This window comes from Strongylocentrotus purpuratus, unplaced genomic scaffold (assembly GCF_000002235.5).
Source record: "Strongylocentrotus purpuratus isolate Spur 01 unplaced genomic scaffold, Spur_5.0 spur5_scaffold_6, whole genome shotgun sequence".
In the NCBI taxonomy this organism is placed as follows: Eukaryota; Metazoa; Echinodermata; class Echinoidea; order Camarodonta; family Strongylocentrotidae; genus Strongylocentrotus; species Strongylocentrotus purpuratus.
Genome location: NW_022145612.1, coordinates 40,631,180 through 40,651,122, shown reverse-complemented (window position 1 = coordinate 40,651,122; position 19,943 = coordinate 40,631,180). Strand labels below are relative to the sequence as shown.

The following is a 19,943-nucleotide window of genomic DNA, read 5'->3' as shown; positions in this document are numbered from 1 at the left end:
AAAGATACATTGCTAGATAGAGGAGGGAAGAGATAGAGACAAAGACAGTGAGTGATATCTAGAAAATGAAAGAGAATCTAATGTTCTCTTTTAGATAAATGAATATTTATTAAAAGACATGAATACACCTTTTTTTGTTTTGAAAAGGAATCATATTATTGCACTGCGCATATAGGCGTATAATTATGATAGTGATGAATTTTGAATGATTATTTATTATCTTTGGAAGCACATCCCCCTCATAATATACCTCAGTAACACCGCTAAACCGACCGGTCATTTGGGATAAAGTTATTGTCTGTGTCAGCCTCGTTTGTATGACTGGGTATGAAAGAGACGCTTCGGAGGAACACCTCGGGCATTTCGTCCCAGCCAAATGTTTATTCAAATTCTTACATTGTTCATCTGGCCCCATCGAGTCATTCGTTTCTTTGTATTTTCACTTCAGCCTTTTACCCAATTAAATCGCTAATTTCATACTATCGTTCACTCATTCAATAGGCCATTTTTCGTAATGTAATCAAATTTAATGCACAAATCTACAATACATACATTCCATGTTAGGTAGGACAAACCATAATGTGTGTCCTACCTAGCATCAAGTAATGTTGCAATCCTCATTTTGACCATTGAAATACAATTATTCATAACAGGTGAATAAGATAATTTGTAACATGGCACTAAACAATGGTTTATGCATTAAATGTGATTACATTTCGAAAATGGTCTATTCTACACTTCAGTCACACTTGATTAAAATAATGTCAAATAGGCCATATTCGTAAGGTAATCAAATTTAATGAAACGTCCGTTCTAAGTGTCTCATTATGAATGATTTTATCAACTGGCTATGAACGATTGTATTTCATTGAGCGTACAGGTAGGTAGGAGAAAGACAAGCCATATGGTTTGTCCAACCTTGCTACAACTAATGTACCAATGGCTGAGATGCAATAATGTATAGCAGGCGAATGTAATAAACTAGTCGCTAGGTAAACGCGAGTAAATTTGAATACATTTTAAAAAGTCTATTGCATTCTCATCTTCACTTCAGTAATTCATGTCATGCAATCATTCATTTTCTTCAGTTTTTTTTCTCACTTCAATTGTATCCTTCATTCCCTTGGTTACTCCTTTGAATCGTTCATATATTTGATGTTCACTCCAATCAATTTCTTAAATTTTCACTTTTATCAGTCAGTCATTCTCTTCAAATTTCCCATCATCTAATAGTTTTCTCATTTGAATCGTTCATGCGTTTGAAGTTCTATCATTCAGCTTCTCACTTCAATTTCTTAAATTTCACTTCAATTATCCCACCATTCACCTGCTCACTCCTTTTAAGCACTCACTCATTGCATTCTTGATCATTCAACCATTTACTTTTTTCATTTGTTCAATTTGATTCCAGTAACTCATTTAGTAGTTCATTCAATAATTCATTTCAATAGCCCTATTAAAATACAAATGCAATCTTTAAGCAGTATCAAATATCATACAAGAAGTTAAGGACATTAATAGAGAGCTGTGAGCATTTATTGAAGCAGTAACTGACGGTACAAACATTCAAGAAATTAGTTTACTGATTACAAGGAACCATGATTATTTTCAACAATGCATATTTCTAGTTGAGTGATTCAGCACAGTAATCAAACATTTTTATATCAAACATCCATCCATCAACTGTTGATGTATAATAAAACAGTCTAAATCAATAAGACTTGCCAACTCATCAGATAAGATATGATTCATAATTTGTTTGTACTATAACTCACAATTTCATTGAATTATTATCAAATTTGCCAATAATGTAACTTGGTCAGGACTCATAATGAAGATATGGTGCAAAAGTAACTTAATTATCTTTCATCAAGCTTCTTTTGATGAATAATTTCAAGACTGGCAGTCTTGTCCTTCTTAATCAAAGAAGCTTTATAGATACCACATGTACAATCTTTAAGCAGTTTAATACCCCAACCCTTTTTTACTTCATTATTGTTTGTCACTTGTGTGTTTTTATCGGAAACCATGAATGGTTGCAAAGATATCACATTACTTCTACTCGTGTAAATCTTGTATTCACCATCACCTCTACTATTTACAGAAATTTGTGAATTCTTATGAGCAAAAAAAAATCTACACCCTACCCTCTCATTCTAAAACTACTGCCGGAAAGAAAATCACTTCTTTTCTTTTAGAAATGAAGCAATGTCATGAAAGGTCTCTTTACAAAAAACAGAAGAAATTTTACTATTACATCAACCATGTGACCATATGTCACTCTAATAGAGTTTAAAGTCAAATAAGCTAGAATGATAAAGCTGATTTAAAGGTTCCCAAGTAAGGACTCAATCTTGGTTTCCAGCTCCGAACGCTTGGCTGTAGTGGCCTTGTCGATGTCTACGTATTGGTTCTTGGAGAACTTGCCAGACATGACTTTCTCGGCGTTAGTAATGGCTGCTTGGATCAGCTCCTTGTGCTGACGGCTCAACTTCTGCACCTCATTCATCTGTAACACAAGCAAGGAAGCAAAGAAATATTCATAGAGGACAAATTCTACTATATGTGGAGAACAATCTGGACGATAGTCATGGAGTGAGGAGTAAGCAGATCTACTTCCATTAATTGATTCATAATAAAATCTGGAAGATTTTCTCAATTCTTTGGGGAATCAACCTGATTTATTGGTTTCTTTGATTCATCTCCATTCGTTGACGGATAATCATTTTCAAGTTCCTTTGGTCAAGAAACTAATAAATTAATCAAATTATTACTATTAAAAAAAAAAGGAAAAGGGGGATTTGACAGAATACTCATCAAATCATTATCTCTTATGATAGGAATTCCCAAAGAACACTAATTTCTAGATGGTTTTGCTGCTCTGTAGTTACAGTTAACTAATTATGCAAGCCCCTTGTAAATTTGATGATTTTTGTGTTTGTTGTAACTCATGAATGAAAGGTGGACTAGTTGAATTATTGCCTTTGTTGAATACTTCTAGATGTAAGCTTTGATACTAGTAGCTTTGAAATATACAATAAATGTATTTGTAGTTGAGAGGTCATATAATATTGTCCGGAGTCTCCCGACTGCGTCACTATGACTTGTGTGCGGTTAGAAGTAACTTTAAACCAAGTGTATGGGACTTCGTTCATGGTTATCCCATTAATGAAACTATTTGAGATATGTACTTGGGGTGCCTCACTCGTCTCACAAGACCTCTAGCTTAATAGCTTAAGCAAATGGTTGTCTCAATTATCGGATGCCTATCTCACTCTCATGTCCATACAGCATGACGTGGTCAGCTGTATGATATGCAAGACGATTGGATGTATCATGTTTGGTATACCTTCTTAATAAAAGGACAATTTCATGCCCATGAGTATACGACACTACCATCTTATTACTTGGTGCGATGTATTATGTTAATGTTCCTTAGAGAGGAGTGAAGTGATAGAAAAGATTAAGGAACAGTAATGCCGTTCAGCCTCGAGATGGAGAGAGGGCCGGAAGTGAGCGGGGTGGAGGAGAAGAAGAAATGGAGGGGATACGAGATGTAGAAAGGAGATAAAGCGAGAAGGGAGAGAGAGAGAGAGAGAGAAAAGGAGAGAGAGAAAGAGAGAGAGAGGGGGAAAAGGAGACAGAATGAGGACAGCATGAGCCATGAGGACAGGTGAAATAGAGGGGAAATGAGAAGGGATTGGGAGAGAGAGAGAGAGAGAAAAAGGAGTGGGAGAGAGAGAGAGAGAGAGTAAGGAGACAGAAAGATACATTGCTAGATAGAGGAGGGAAGAGATAGAGACAAAGACAGTGAGTGATATCTAGAAAATGAAAGAGAATCTAATGTTCTCTTTTAGATAAATGAATATTTATTAAAAGACATGAATACACCTTTTTTTGTTTTGAAAAGGAATCATATTATTGCACTGCGCATATAGGCGTATAATTATGATAGTGATGAATTTTGAATGATTATTTATTATCTTTGGAAGCACATCCCCCTCATAATATACCTCAGTAACACCGCTAAACCGACCGGTCATTTGGGATAAAGTTATTGTCTGTGTCAGCCTCGTTTGTATGACTGGGTATGAAAGAGACGCTTCGGAGGAACACCTCGGGCATTTCGTCCCAGCCAAATGTTTATTCAAATTCTTACATTGTTCATCTGGCCCCATCGAGTCATTCGTTTCTTTGTATTTTCACTTCAGCCTTTTACCCAATTAAATCGCTAATTTCATACTATCGTTCACTCATTCAATAGGCCATTTTTCGTAATGTAATCAAATTTAATGCACAAATCTACAATACATACATTCCATGTTAGGTAGGACAAACCATAATGTGTGTCCTACCTAGCATCAAGTAATGTTGCAATCCTCATTTTGACCATTGAAATACAATTATTCATAACAGGTGAATAAGATAATTTGTAACATGGCACTAAACAATGGTTTATGCATTAAATGTGATTACATTTCGAAAATGGTCTATTCTACACTTCAGTCACACTTGATTAAAATAATGTCAAATAGGCCATATTCGTAAGGTAATCAAATTTAATGAAACGTCCGTTCTAAGTGTCTCATTATGAATGATTTTATCAACTGGCTATGAACGATTGTATTTCATTGAGCGTACAGGTAGGTAGGAGAAAGACAAGCCATATGGTTTGTCCAACCTTGCTACAACTAATGTACCAATGGCTGAGATGCAATAATGTATAGCAGGCGAATGTAATAAACTAGTCGCTAGGTAAACGCGAGTAAATTTGAATACATTTTAAAAAGTCTATTGCATTCTCATCTTCACTTCAGTAATTCATGTCATGCAATCATTCATTTTCTTCAGTTTTTTTTCTCACTTCAATTGTATCCTTCATTCCCTTGGTTACTCCTTTGAATCGTTCATATATTTGATGTTCACTCCAATCAATTTCTTAAATTTTCACTTTTATCAGTCAGTCATTCTCTTCAAATTTCCCATCATCTAATAGTTTTCTCATTTGAATCGTTCATGCGTTTGAAGTTCTATCATTCAGCTTCTCACTTCAATTTCTTAAATTTCACTTCAATTATCCCACCATTCACCTGCTCACTCCTTTTAAGCACTCACTCATTGCATTCTTGATCATTCAACCATTTACTTTTTTCATTTGTTCAATTTGATTCCAGTAACTCATTTAGTAGTTCATTCAATAATTCATTTCAATAGCCCTATTAAAATACAAATGCAATCTTTAAGCAGTATCAAATATCATACAAGAAGTTAAGGACATTAATAGAGAGCTGTGAGCATTTATTGAAGCAGTAACTGACGGTACAAACATTCAAGAAATTAGTTTACTGATTACAAGGAACCATGATTATTTTCAACAATGCATATTTCTAGTTGAGTGATTCAGCACAGTAATCAAACATTTTTATATCAAACATCCATCCATCAACTGTTGATGTATAATAAAACAGTCTAAATCAATAAGACTTGCCAACTCATCAGATAAGATATGATTCATAATTTGTTTGTACTATAACTCACAATTTCATTGAATTATTATCAAATTTGCCAATAATGTAACTTGGTCAGGACTCATAATGAAGATATGGTGCAAAAGTAACTTAATTATCTTTCATCAAGCTTCTTTTGATGAATAATTTCAAGACTGGCAGTCTTGTCCTTCTTAATCAAAGAAGCTTTATAGATACCACATGTACAATCTTTAAGCAGTTTAATACCCCAACCCTTTTTTACTTCATTATTGTTTGTCACTTGTGTGTTTTTATCGGAAACCATGAATGGTTGCAAAGATATCACATTACTTCTACTCGTGTAAATCTTGTATTCACCATCACCTCTACTATTTACAGAAATTTGTGAATTCTTATGAGCAAAAAAAATCTACACCCTACCCTCTCATTCTAAAACTACTGCCGGAAAGAAAATCACTTCTTTTCTTTTAGAAATGAAGCAATGTCATGAAAGGTCTCTTTACAAAAAACAGAAGAAATTTTACTATTACATCAACCATGTGACCATATGTCACTCTAATAGAGTTTAAAGTCAAATAAGCTAGAATGATAAAGCTGATTTAAAGGTTCCCAAGTAAGGACTCAATCTTGGTTTCCAGCTCCGAACGCTTGGCTGTAGTGGCCTTGTCGATGTCTACGTATTGGTTCTTGGAGAACTTGCCAGACATGACTTTCTCGGCGTTAGTAATGGCTGCTTGGATCAGCTCCTTGTGCTGACGGCTCAACTTCTGCACCTCATTCATCTGTAACACAAGCAAGGAAGCAAAGAAATATTCATAGAGGACAAATTCTACTATATGTGGAGAACAATCTGGACGATAGTCATGGAGTGAGGAGTAAGCAGATCTACTTCCATTAATTGATTCATAATAAAATCTGGAAGATTTTCTCAATTCTTTGGGGAATCAACCTGATTTATTGGTTTCTTTGATTCATCTCCATTCGTTGACGGATAATCATTTTCAAGTTCCTTTGGTCAAGAAACTAATAAATTAATCAAATTATTACTATTAAAAAAAAAAGGAAAAGGGGGATTTGACAGAATACTCATCAAATCATTATCTCTTATGATAGGAATTCCCAAAGAACACTAATTTCTAGATGGTTTTGCTGCTCTGTAGTTACAGTTAACTAATTATGCAAGCCCCTTGTAAATTTGATGATTTTTGTGTTTGTTGTAACTCATGAATGAAAGGTGGACTAGTTGAATTATTGCCTTTGTTGAATACTTCTAGATGTAAGCTTTGATATGTCACATTTTCAAGAAACCTAATTTGGGACAAATCAATCTTTCACATACTTGAACAATTACAAAACTTAATCAGGGTATGAATAATTTAGTTGCTAACTGTATATACAGGTAAAAATGGGTTCCTACAGAAGCATCTAACCCCCACAAATAGAAAAAACAAGCAGTAAACATGTTAACATTTTTTTGTTCACCAGTAAGTGAAGTCATTTGATCAATTCACTCTTGGTAAACTGCTTCAATATCCAATCCAATCCAGCTATTTATAAAGCACCAATATCTAGTTGCCTAATCGAAGGCACTGATGAGACTGAAAAACTACCAAAAATGTCTGTTCATGATTCTGGGAAAGACAAAAAAAGCAGTGACTAATTGTAAGCAATCTGAAATAGGTATGTCTTAAGTTGAGTTCTGAAAGTAGATAACTGGTGACAAGAGCGAAGGATTTGGGGAAGATACAATACAATGTAACATACCTTGTCTGCTACATCAGCATTCTCCTTGCTGATAGTGGCAATCAAGTCCTTGATGGCATCAGTAGCTGAACGATGTTCACCCTCAATCTTCTTCAAGGTGGCACGGAATGCTATGAAACAAAACAAGCATCAATGTTATTTACCTCAAACATAGATTGTCATTCACAGATTGGTCATAACTATATCACATGACAAGGCGCATTACGATCTATCAAGTATCATTACGTCAGAGGGTTTTGGCTCTAGAGGCGCTGGTATGAACACCACCTTGGGAATGATAATTTCCACCATCATCCTTATGAGCAGTCACTATTTGTATATTAGTTCACATTATCTGAGAGGTTACATAAATTGAAATGAAACAATAGTTTTTTTCATTGGTTCAGGTTTGGCTTTATCAACAAAATTAAGATTGCCCATTGACTGTAAGAAGCAAGAAGAAGTGACAACGTCTTGGAAATAAAGGGGAAGTCTACCTTGACATTATGTTTGTTTGAAACATTTTAGGAAAATGAGAGATACAGATCAGTGTTAGTTTGAGCAAAAACTACTAAAAAATAAGAATTTTTGAAGGTGCAATCAGTCAAAGACCAGTTGGAAACTCTGTGATGCATCTTGCAAGCTCTCCTCCTATAAACAAATTAATATGTTTTCCAATAAATACATTTTGTCAATTATACATTCACCTTATGCTAGGGTCACAAAAGTTTGTACGAACGATAATTTTGTACGAATCTCCGTTTTTCCATTGTTCGTAATGGCATTTGTGACCAAGGCTCTAAGTATAATTATTGCAAATATGTTTTTTATACAACCCCTGTATAAAACAAGTCTGCTTCGTTATCTGAAAATGAAAGTTTATCACAGTTTCTGTATAGATCAGATTGGAGAGGAACTTGCAAGATAGGTCACAGTGTTGCCAATTTTTGTTTCACCGACGTCAACTTCCTTATTTCCAATCAGATATTGCTCAAACTTTCATTTACTTGTTTTTCTCATTTTGCTGCTTTTAATAAAACCAACTTAATATCAGGGTGAACATCCCTTAGAGTTACAATAGGATTTTGAGCACTTGGGTATGATAAAAAAAAAAAACTGGAAAAGGGCTGATCTCTTGACTCTATGTTATATGCAATACTCATCACTCAAGGCACCGATAGACTGCAATGATAGAGATGCGAGTAGAAATAAATCATGTACCATTGGCATCCTTGTTGGACTTGTACTTGAAGATGGCCTCTTCATATCGCTTGGTGAGACGGGCACGTTTAGCTTGTTGAGATGCAACCTCCTCTACTAGACCAGCGACCTTCATGCGCGATTCAGATACTTCATCCTAAAAATTAAGAAATAAACAACAATAGCGATTCAAAGCATATATATATATATATATATATATATATATATAAGGTGCCATATTTCTGTTATAAATGTTCAAAGGGTGTTCAAAGGAGTAGGCTCTTACAATAAAGTCAGTATTTTCACGTTTGTTGAAACAGATGACATCAGAAATATTGTAGACTGTCAGTTTCAGTCACACTTTACGTCATTAAAAAACTGCAGTGGTTTGCTGCTTCATATATGAAAGCTTTCGCATTTTCATTCTTGAGATGTCATTGATGGCTGACATGAACGTTGTCACAGACTCAGCACTCCTGGTAGATTGCGGGAGGCTAATCCACAGTTTAGGTACAGAGAAGTAGAAGGCTCTGTTGGCCCAAGCTGTGCTTTTAAGAGGGTATGTCATTGTCAGTAGAGTTTCATTTTTTGAAATGAAATATGTTTACATCGATGGGTCAGTGACACAAAGACGCAAGTCCATTTTGAGAAGAAGTGGTTTATGTGTCACTGAGCACTTGGGCTTTAAGGAGTTAAGTCTATGTTTCACTAGCCATTGACTTCAATGGGGTTTTGGGTGGAGTTAAGTCTTTGTTTCCTGGAAAGCCCACCTTTTTCTGAACATTTTGATATCAAATACTCCTTTTGGCAAAATATGGCGTTACTTTGTGTCACTGAACCCTTGACATGTAGTTGGTTATACATGGAGTGAGAAGGCCAGAGTACCATAAACCTGCTTCAGAATTACTTTATTCTCATTGCATATCAATGTAGGTAAGTTGTTGTTCATCATTAGCAGAATGGTGCTGTCTTCAATATCTCATCACTGCAGTGGCAGATCCAGGATTCTTGAGGGGGGGGGGGGGGGGAGGTGTTTGGTTACAACATTCTAAAATAATACTAGATGGACCTTCAATTCCGTGCAGTCTAAAATGATGCCTCCGCCATAGAGCCATTTAACAAACCAAAACAGAAGCAATTTTAAAAATTCAAGTTTGATTGTAATCCATCAACGAGTTCTAAGAATATCATGATTACAAGCTATTTTTCATATACATGTATGACCCTTTGATCTTTGAACCCGTGACCCTAAAATCTAATCAGTTCATCGGCTCTGCAAGATAGTGATGGAAAAATCTTGAATAAATTCATCAGAAGACATTATTTCTAATGAGTTTTATTGCTTACCTGTATATTTTTTTCACATGTGGCAATGCAGCCAGTTAATTCTGAAAGATATTTGAAGGTCAAAGGTCAAATCCCCCCCCCCCCCCCCCAAGGAGCTACTGCTATGAATGACATACTTTTGAGATGGAGAAATCCAAGCGAACAAGAACAATGATGGTGACAAACAGAAGATAGAAGGTTCCTACGACCAGAAGAGGTTCCTGAAGCAGAAGTAGTTTCTGGAATGAGTAATGCAGCTGAAAAGAAAGAAAACAAAAATCAAATCATGTCATAATTTTACACATTATTGCAAGTGCATTATCAGACAACATTATCAGAAGTCAACAATACAGAGTGTATATTGTACTCATCAAAATTAAAAACATGAAAAGGACTGCCTGTATGTTTGTGTGCCCCACACTTGTGAGCTTGCTTAAAACTGTAAACCTGTATCCAATCCATAATTCATATCTATAACTCTTACATAATAGGAATGCACTATAAAAATTACATTCACAATAAGGATAATATACACAAAAGTGTTATGCTAAGTTACTTGTAATTGGAAAGGTTCTATATAAAAACAATTACTATATACAATGGTATCAAGCTTACTGAGCAACTGCTCCAGCATTCAACTTTAGAAATAATATAGTCAGAACTGTCTGCATAGATGTGGTGAAAAATAGGCGTTCTTACTTCAAAGTCTATGATATGCTGTTCCACCAGTTTGTTCTTGGAGGCGGTAACGACTGGGCGTCCAATGGTATCGAGGTAGGTAAAGTGTTTCTCGTCAGCACTACGCTTCACAGGGTATGGGGTCACCAGATCAATGTTCCTAAAGATAAAATGTTGAATTTTTCATTTAATAACATTTCACATTCCCACACATTCAGAATAAAATGCTACTCTTTTCACGATTGTTTTCAGTTACATTCAGAGACTAATGTGTTCAGATGTTAATTTAGATCTCAGATTTCATTTCATTAGTATCCCTTGGGGGGGGGGGGTCATATTACACTGATAAAAATGATATGTTTACCTCTAAATATTGAATACAATAAACATGTATATAAGCATATTTTATAATAAAAAAACATTGTGTTAAAAGAGATGGATAACAAAAGATCCAGACCTGCCAACCTCTGGAGTTCAAAAACTGTATTCTTAAATCCCAAAAGTTGTATTTTACTGACAAAAGTTGTATTCTTAAAAATAAACATGGACCGTTACGCGGATCAATGCGTCTTACAGTTCCTACATACAGGAATAATTTTGTTTATGGATCATTGGTTGAATATGCATGGTTTCGTCACCACTGTTGTGTTCGATGAACCAATGAACATCCCAAAATTGCTGATGTGAGATGCATGTAGGATACTTTACAGGACAGAATGGGTATTTTGCCATTGAAAATGGTACACAAACACACAGAAAATAGAAAGAAAAAAAAATATATAGTTTTTTTTTTTTTTTTCGTATTTGCTTCTACGAAGAAAATACTAAATACGACTAAATCGTACTGGTTGGCAGGTCTGAAGATCCTTTGATAGACATTTTTGTGCATACCTGTCAAATTCACAGCAAGAATTAAGAATCTCTTGAGGCAAAATTAGCAATACAGTCTATTTTGTATACCTTCCAGTTTTCACACAAAATATTTCAGAAATACCAAAGTTGGCTAAGTATTTTATCTAAGCCAAAAACTCGGTAAAATGCTCGTATTTCTGACTTACTTGGATCCCTCTGGGAGGATGATTTTCAGGACGACTTCATCCACATTCATGTTGTCATAGATGTGATCCAAGAAACGCATCTTTAGAATATAGTTGTCACCTGCAAGCAAAGACACAGAATCGGTAGTTATAAACACAAGTAAAACAAATTTCCTTTGTACAGCAGAGGAAAAGCATTAAACAATATTGATGGTTACATAAAATGGTAAGAGTTAACCCTGCTTTGGCGACCACCTGTACAGGAAGACCACTTGTCTCTTGAGACCATATTTTTTCATTTTCTTTGAGTTTGGTATCTGATTGAAACCTGTACTAAAGGCTTTAGAGACTTTCCTTGTCTCCCTTGAATGCTCTTTATATACAGGTTTCACTGTATATGAGATGTATGGTGAGATACTAAAATCAGGTTCACAGAAAAAAAGAGTAATGCTAATGATCTACATGAGACAGTAAGTGAAGCTTACGGACGTTACGGTGGACCACTCACAGTCTTGCATAATTCTAGATTGAGATTTGGATGGGCAATGGAATTGTTGAGTAGCACATTTTATCCTATGGTAAGGCCTCAGTGCAGCCCTCAGAAAATATTGTGTAACTATGCTGCTTCAAGCAAAAGTAAAGTTTTGATAACTATGTTCCATAAGAAACAATGTACTATCTATTCCATATCATTACATTACCTGAGGTGTAGAGATATTCATAGCTTGGTAGATTGTAACCGATGTAGTAGTGGGTCTTCCATCCACCGAACAGAGGGAATCGTGGTCTCAGCTCCAGTTCGACGTAATCGTCATGCTCCACCATGTTACTGGTGGAGATGTTACCGATTTCATCACGGTAATAAATGTCACGGGCTGCAGCGGGCAAGATGGTCTGTTTAGAAAATACAAAAATGAAGTTGGAAAGTGTCCATCATGAAGTAAAGAAATATGACACAAAGGGAAGTCGGATCAAGCCCCGGTTCTCAGAGACCAAATAAGATAACAACTCTTTGCTCTAAAGCTCATCAGGGACATTACCTTGTAGGATATTTCCAAAAGAATCCACCATAACAATTTCAAAATAATATCAAAACATTAAGGACCAAACCACCCAACGGATTATATATAGTACTTAAATTAAATTATTCATTTGATGAAAATATGGCTTGAGGTTGAGTTATTGTTTGGTCCGATAGATAAATAGTCCTTCTGTTATTTTGAGTTGAAGATCAGTGTATACCATGTCAAGAATTCCAAAGCATTCTGTCATCACATATAGGGTAAGTTTACCTTGTACGACTTGACAGAGGAGAATCCATCTTGTGTTCTCTGGTAATCATATCTGGAGAAGGGTCCTTTGAGTACAGCTCCTGTATGACTCACATCTACGGTCTCTTCTACTGCTATGTTACCCCAGTGAGATACTTCAATAACACGTGTCATTGTAGTCACAGTCAAGAAAGGAGAATTGTTCTCATAGTGTACCTTCAATTCAGCCTGTTAAAAAAAAAACACCAACACAAACGTACATGAAAATTTTAATATTCAGATTCATCTCTGTGACATAGGTTTTTCTGTTACTGCTGGAACCATGCTTACCGTGTGTACCAAAATTTGCATAGGAAACAAAAACATCAAGCAAAAGAAGGGAGAAGTTCAACTTTTTACATTAGTGATCATGGTTTATCAATAGTCTGGTTACTCTGGTACATTCAACTATTACTACAATCTAAACAAATATCAATTGTGAACAGAATATTATTCTATTCTACACAACTTGGAGTAACTTCATATACAAAAAATCTTTCATACTACCACGTACGTACAAAAAAAAAATCAAGATTAAGTTTTTATGAGATTCTTGGACTAGACATGGAAAACTTATTTTCAATTTTCTTGGATTATTCAATGACTAAAATGCAAGCTTACCTCACTCATTGGAGCGGTGTCTTCATATGGACCATAGGTGATGATATCTTCATTTTGAGATACTGGGTTCACCTTGCTATATGACTCCACATTGCTGGAAGAAATGACCACCTGAAGAGAGAATGGAATAAGAATCAATGTAAAATTCTGGACTTCAAACAAGGAAATGGCCGAATGCACAAGGCAAAACAGAGCTGTGCCTATGTTTTAATGTCATTTACAAACTAAAAGTAAAAGAGTTTGCTTCAAACTACAGAAATGCCTTTTATTACATTTCAAAGTAAATGTATACCCAATTTGACCAATGGAATAGATTAACTGTTATGGGTGGACATGTTAAAACAATCTTTGAATATATCTCATTTAGCTAGTTATGGACTTGCAAGAGAAAAACCGTGCTGGTTTTTAAAATAAAAATGAATAACAAACAATAACCAAAGAAATGCAGAAAAAGATAACAAACAGTCCTTTTCAGGACTACACACCCCCAAGAAAGATTATCGAGGACTCCTCATTCCTCTCTCTCTCTCTCTCTCTCTCTCTCTCTCTCTCTCACATGGTGCACCCCCAAGCCTACTGTATAAACAATAACTAGTCTAAATCTTTTGGCCAAGGGCTTAGTTTAAATGTTAAAAAATATGCTCTAGCATACACCAACATGTTAGTTCAAACAGAAAACAACTTTACCTTTGTAGTCTGTGTCTTTGTTGTGTAAGGAGACAAAAAGTAAGCGTTGCCAGTAAATTCCACAAACTGTTTCTCACTCTGAGTGATCTTAGCTGGGTAGGGCCTGAGTATGTGTGTGAATACAGTTTCGATGCTGACATCTACGGATGCACCCCCAGCCAATGCAGAGTCCAATGTCACACTGTAACAGGTACCTTCCCTGAAAATACATGCAAGAATAAATACAAAATAAACTTTGTTCACCCAACATTCAAAACATTCAAGAAGTTACACTGGCAAATCATAAAAGTTGGTGGCAACTGGCAAGAAATTAACATAATTTCTAAGGCTAAGCAAGAATGCCACTTGGTGCAGAAGCAATAAATCAAAACTGAACTATTTGATTATGTTACTTCACTTACTTTCCATCTGACATTTGATACATTCTTGAAGTTAAATTGGAAAATCTTAAAAGTCAGTTGCAACTGGCAAGAAAATAACATAAGTTATAAGGCTAAGCAAGAATACCGTTCAAGCTACTTTAGAGTGCAATATTTATCTCTGATAAAGTCCGAGAGAATTAGTATAGTCCAGACAGTTTATGTATCCAGACAGTTTATGTATCCAGACAATTGATTTGAACCAGCAATCTGAAGAAGTTCACAAGCATTATTTCAAGAATTTTCAAAGACTGATGTTGGACAAAATGGAATGGACAAAATTTATGATGGTTAGTGCTATTAGATTAATGTTTTGCTTCAAATCCAAAGGCGAAAGAGAAGACTTTGTGTTTGTGAAGTGTCCGGACACCCAACACCCCATCATACAAAAATGAAGCCCAGAACTAAAAAAAACATCACACAAATTGATTTGATACTTACGGTCTTCCTTCAACAGCTGTTTCTGCCATGGACAAAGTACTCTGTTCATCTCCAGAGCCAGTCTGCAATAAAAATCATTATCTATTCATTAATTTCTATTATCATCACGGGTAAACTATTACCGGTACGTTTTATCTGCTGTGTAAAAAGGTTATTTTTTTTAAAGAGAACTGCCTTGTAAATAAATTAAAATTGATCGACATTTTTGTCTAGAATTCGGGGAAACATGTTGCTAATTTTAAGGTTTTCTGCAAAAATTAGTTTCCCAGAATTCACCCAATGGACCAGGCTACTCAAACGAGACATGTTCCAAGTAACTTCTTCAACAAGAGTTTGCAGTAACCAAGACCTACCTTGACCAACACCCTTCATTGTGTACTTGAATTCAAGTTTTTATTTTACATGAGCAATTTATAAAATAAGAATCAGACTTTTTGCCCAAACCTGTTGCCTACCATTCCTACAGTATAGGTGTGAACAGGCTGATATGAGTCAGGTTTTTAAGTTGTTGAATGATTCAAAGATTTTGATCCAGCAGTTCTTAACGATCAAATCACTCAAACTTCAAAGACACAGGTTTAAGTTCTTTAACCAGTAAACCAAAATGCGTCCTAAAAAATATATGGATCGCTTTTTGCGGACGTTTTTTGTCTTTCGCGCTCTGCAGGTTTTCGGGTTGGTGATCCCCGCTCGCACTGGCACTGGCACTGGCAATGCAAAAAACGGATTTCGCGTAATAAAATACCCCCAGTTCACCGTCTACATTTATGGATTGTCCATCTTCCCGAGGATTCATCATTCATAACGTGAAAGTCTCTGTACAAAATCAATGTGAAATGCATCAAGAAAATCATTGTGAAATCTGTTTTTCGCATTCATTGCCAATGTCATGTGCGGATCAGAAATAAAAATCGTCTGCGAAAATGTGGATGATGGTTATTTCTGCTGACGCGTCTGAGTGTCAGCGTTTACAAAGACGATCCTTATTCTCGGACCAGCCCCCCTAGTACTGATAAGTAACATTTCATACAAAAATTACAGTTTTTTCATCAACATTCACTGTTCATCGACTTTAGTTTCACTAATATTAAAGAAAAACAGCACACTTACAGTAGCACCAAGGAAGGCAAGGTTGTCAATCAGAGAAGAATCAAGGGCAACAACGAAGGACCCCGCTGACGATTTACCACCATTTTCCAGAGTCACCAGTGTCGAGATCTTCACGAGCTGAGAAGCCACGTCTACTGTACGCTCCACTTTCGCGTTGATCAAGTCTGGATTTATCGAAGACTTCGATGGTTTTGCGGCAGTAACTGCCACAAGCAGGCATAAAGCAGCTGCAAAAAGAAATGCCCACTTCATTTTGATACCAATCCAACTTTACTTGATATCAAAAAATTGTCGATTGAGCTGCAGAAGATGAGAATTTCCCAGCTAAGATCAGCTCTTGAGATGGAGGCTCCGGTACACGTCAGGCCAAAGGTCGTACAATATATACGTAGGCGTATGCTCGGGAATTGTGATCGAAAGGACGCCGGTTCAGCCCGCTGCATAGTCGGCGTGGCTAGCTATCCTCGGACCGACCCCGGCCCCACTCGCTCGTGGAGCTAGTGTACCGGCAGCTCAACTCGGCCTTAACGAATTCGCTAGCTTACTTCGTATTTCGTACCCAAGAAAAAAAGAAGTTAAGTCATAAGAATTTTATTTTGGAATTATGAACACAAAACGATCCTTCGCTGACCTCTAGTCATTGAAATCGGTTGCTTTAGTAATTATTTACCTATTGACAAATTGGAAATTCAATTTTATAAATGGCAAATTGCCAAATGTGACATTTTCATCGGGGTGCCTACATGAGTGTTGAAATATATTAGGCCGATTTGTATTGAGGTCGATGGCATTACAGAGCAACGGATGAAGTAGTAACTTGTGTGTGTGCGCGCCACGTATACTTGTCACGTGACACAGTTCTATCCGCAACCCCCCCCCCCCCCCCCTCTCTCTCTCTCTCTCTCTCTCTAGTGACTCGGGGGATCGGAGTAGGGAACACATCACCCATTTCTCCCCATCTCACTTCAAAAAAGAATCTGGCATAACATTAAAAAAAAACATCAAGTTAACAAAAAAAAAATTGTTTCCCCTGCATACTTAATTATTTCTTTTTTGTGCTTTTTGTCACAAAAAATAATAATTATACCTCCATATAGGCCCGTGCCTCCCTTGGCCAAAGAACCCTGGATCCGGGCCCTGGATCTGTTACTGAAGAAGAAAGGTAGTACATATTGGTACTTTATTCACAATTTAATTGGGTGACAAAAGGCCATTCTCCCCCCCCCCCCCCCTCAGATGACATTTATAAAATAGACTGAGGGCATAGAGAGAGAGAGAGAGAGAGAGGGGGGGGGGGGGGGAGAAAGGAGGGCGGGGGAGAGAAAAGAGAAAAGGAAATTCATCATCGATCATCATAAAACCCCGTAATTACCACACCCTCTTCATCAATGGCCTTGTTAAAGGGCATCAATCCAACCCTTGTAATAAGTTGATTTGTATGAAAGCAACCGTAAATAAAAGAAACTGAATGAACAAAGTTTGAAATGAATCAGGCCAATAGTAAGGAAGTTATAAATGTTTGAGATATGAGATCATCAAGTCTATGCGAATCTCAAATTGGCAGTTTGTTCAGTGGATTGTGACGTAGAACGTGGATAACTCTCCCATTTGCCGTGTACACAAATTTCCTTCTTCCTTGGGGCACTACCGGTACTCAAAATATAGTATAGATAGCATATTATTATACATGTAGGTCCTCTAAAAAGACTAGACCCTCCTGAGCAAAGAACTTTTGAAAAATTAAATTTTAGTCATTTTTATATGTTGGAACAGATGGCTTAGTATGAGTCCATCATATTGACATAAACGATTCAGCCAATTTAAAGTGCCCATAAAACTTTCTAAAATTCATAACTTTCTTATATTTAGTCAGATTTAACAGAAACTTTCATCAGTTTGCTTCTCCCATTTTTCTAGTTTCTTTTGTCTATTTGGGTAGGCTTTCCCTTTAAAGCGTATCTGCCATAGTTAACAGGAGGGATTAGACTGCCTTGCAAGGTCACTGGACAGGTGGTTATCTCATCAACTCAGCTCTCAGTTAACATGAGAAAAAGAGGATCATGGGGGACAAATGGTCACCGATTAGGCATGGTTTGTTATATAGAGGGCGCAAGTAGCTACAAGTAGTGCAGTGGGCCTTTAATATCACATTGCATTCATCATAATAAGACCAGCTATTGCCCCTAGCTCACCAAGCATAATGAACTTATGAAGCCAATGCTCTCTCAATGGCTGGACCAACCCTACACTTCTGCATGCATACCAGTCAAGGAAGAGAGAAGGTAAAAACTGAAGATGTTCCATCTTAAAGCCCCATTGCATCAGTTTGGCCAGGAGGGATTAGACCTCCCTGCATGGTCACTGACAGGTGGTTATCTCATCAAATTAGCTCTCAATTAACATAAGGAAAAAGGGATCATGGGGGACCAATGGTCACCGATTAAGCATTGTTTGCTATATAGAGGGCGCAAGTAGCTGTAAGTAGTGCAGTGGGGCTTTAAGTGGTGTAAACATACAATCCACAATGTAACTCGTTACATTATTTAATGTGGTCTATCTCTTAATAGCAGCCCCAAATTATAATACAGCATTACAACAAACATACAAGTAGATACAGAGATATATTTATTGTCATATTGAACTTGGTTAACTTTTATCTTACTTTATATAAAGTAAAGTAAAAATTAATTTTCATTGATCATGAAAGTTTTACAAAACTATAACCACTGTCTCTTACAAGATCAATCCTGGACACGGTATCCGTAACATTATATGCAACATAATAATACTAATCATAATAATGGCTCCTTATATTGTGTACATTTTTATCACAAGGGATGCTCGAAACCAAGGCGAAACCAAGGCAATGTGCTAGTGCCCTTTGGTAAGGCATTAATCCTCATTAACAGGTCTCTCGGAGAGGACCTAAAGCCGTCGTCCGTCTGGTTGCTTTACTTACAAGCATTTATGCTTTCTTAGCAGTCAGGTTAAATAACCACCACCACCACTACTATATGGTTGTTGGTAATGTCTGTAATAAAAATTGCCTTCAAAGTACTATCAAGTACCTTGGCTTTAAGCCCAGCTCCCTTCAGCTGCTAAAAGCATTTCAAAGAATAAATTTACTATCAATTATGTACCTATCAACTACACCTGGGTGGAGAGTGGCAAATGTATGATTTTGAACTTACCGAAGGACATAAATGCTGTAATGGGTCTCGGACCGTAAACCATGTGGCGCACCCACAACACACATAACATACAGATATGATCATTGTTGTTGTACTTTACAGGACTTAACATACAGATATGATCATTAGTTACAGTGGTTGTTGTACCTAATAGGATATCATTTATAGGACTTATCGTCCACATACATTATCTCTAAACATTATATCCTAAATCCTAAAATTCCAGTGCAAGGACTGGCCACGGATGGCTAATGAGACACGTAATACTTCCACCATGAATACAAAAGGGATATAGTTTGACTTTAATATAGATAGTGCTCGTCTGCCAGTCATCTCAGAGAATCCATAACTTCAACCAGAGCCTCTTAGTGCACAGTACATTTGATTAGTAACACTTTCAACACCTCTCCAGGGTATGGAGTGGCAATGTAGAAAAGTGATTTAAAGGAAACCAAAACCTTCATACCAAGTTACTTTTATTGTAAAGTTTAAGATATTTGAAAAATATCAATGAAAATTTGAACAAAATTGGGCAAGGAATAAGGAAGTAAGAGCTTTTTGAAATTACTAGTCACTAGAGGGCGGTATTCAATTTGATGACATCATCTGTGGACAACTCTCCATGCCTTTTGTACATCAAATTTCATGTTTTTCCTTCTTTCTTGTGATTGAGATAATGTACTCCCCTGAA

The 19,943-nt window shown here is 36.4% G+C and overlaps 1 protein-coding gene across 1 annotated transcript; it reads right to left on the bottom strand.

The window, feature by feature from the left end:
• Positions 1–5,759: 5,759 nt before the first annotated feature.
• On the bottom strand, positions 5,760–16,470 carry LOC577281 (dolichyl-diphosphooligosaccharide--protein glycosyltransferase subunit 1). The gene is made up of 12 exons (XM_031000123.1): positions 16,062–16,470; positions 14,952–15,013; positions 14,092–14,290; positions 13,405–13,515; positions 12,766–12,972; positions 12,175–12,367; positions 11,495–11,594; positions 10,458–10,596; positions 9,896–10,015; positions 8,454–8,589; positions 7,254–7,363; positions 5,760–6,271 (listed from the first exon to the last, which is right to left on the bottom strand). The coding sequence occupies exons 1-12, from the start codon at positions 16,311–16,313 to the stop codon at positions 6,089–6,091; spliced, it is 1,812 nt and encodes a 603-aa protein (XP_030855983.1). The 5' UTR covers positions 16,314–16,470; the 3' UTR covers positions 5,760–6,088.
• Between the last annotated feature and the right edge of the window lie 3,473 nt (positions 16,471–19,943).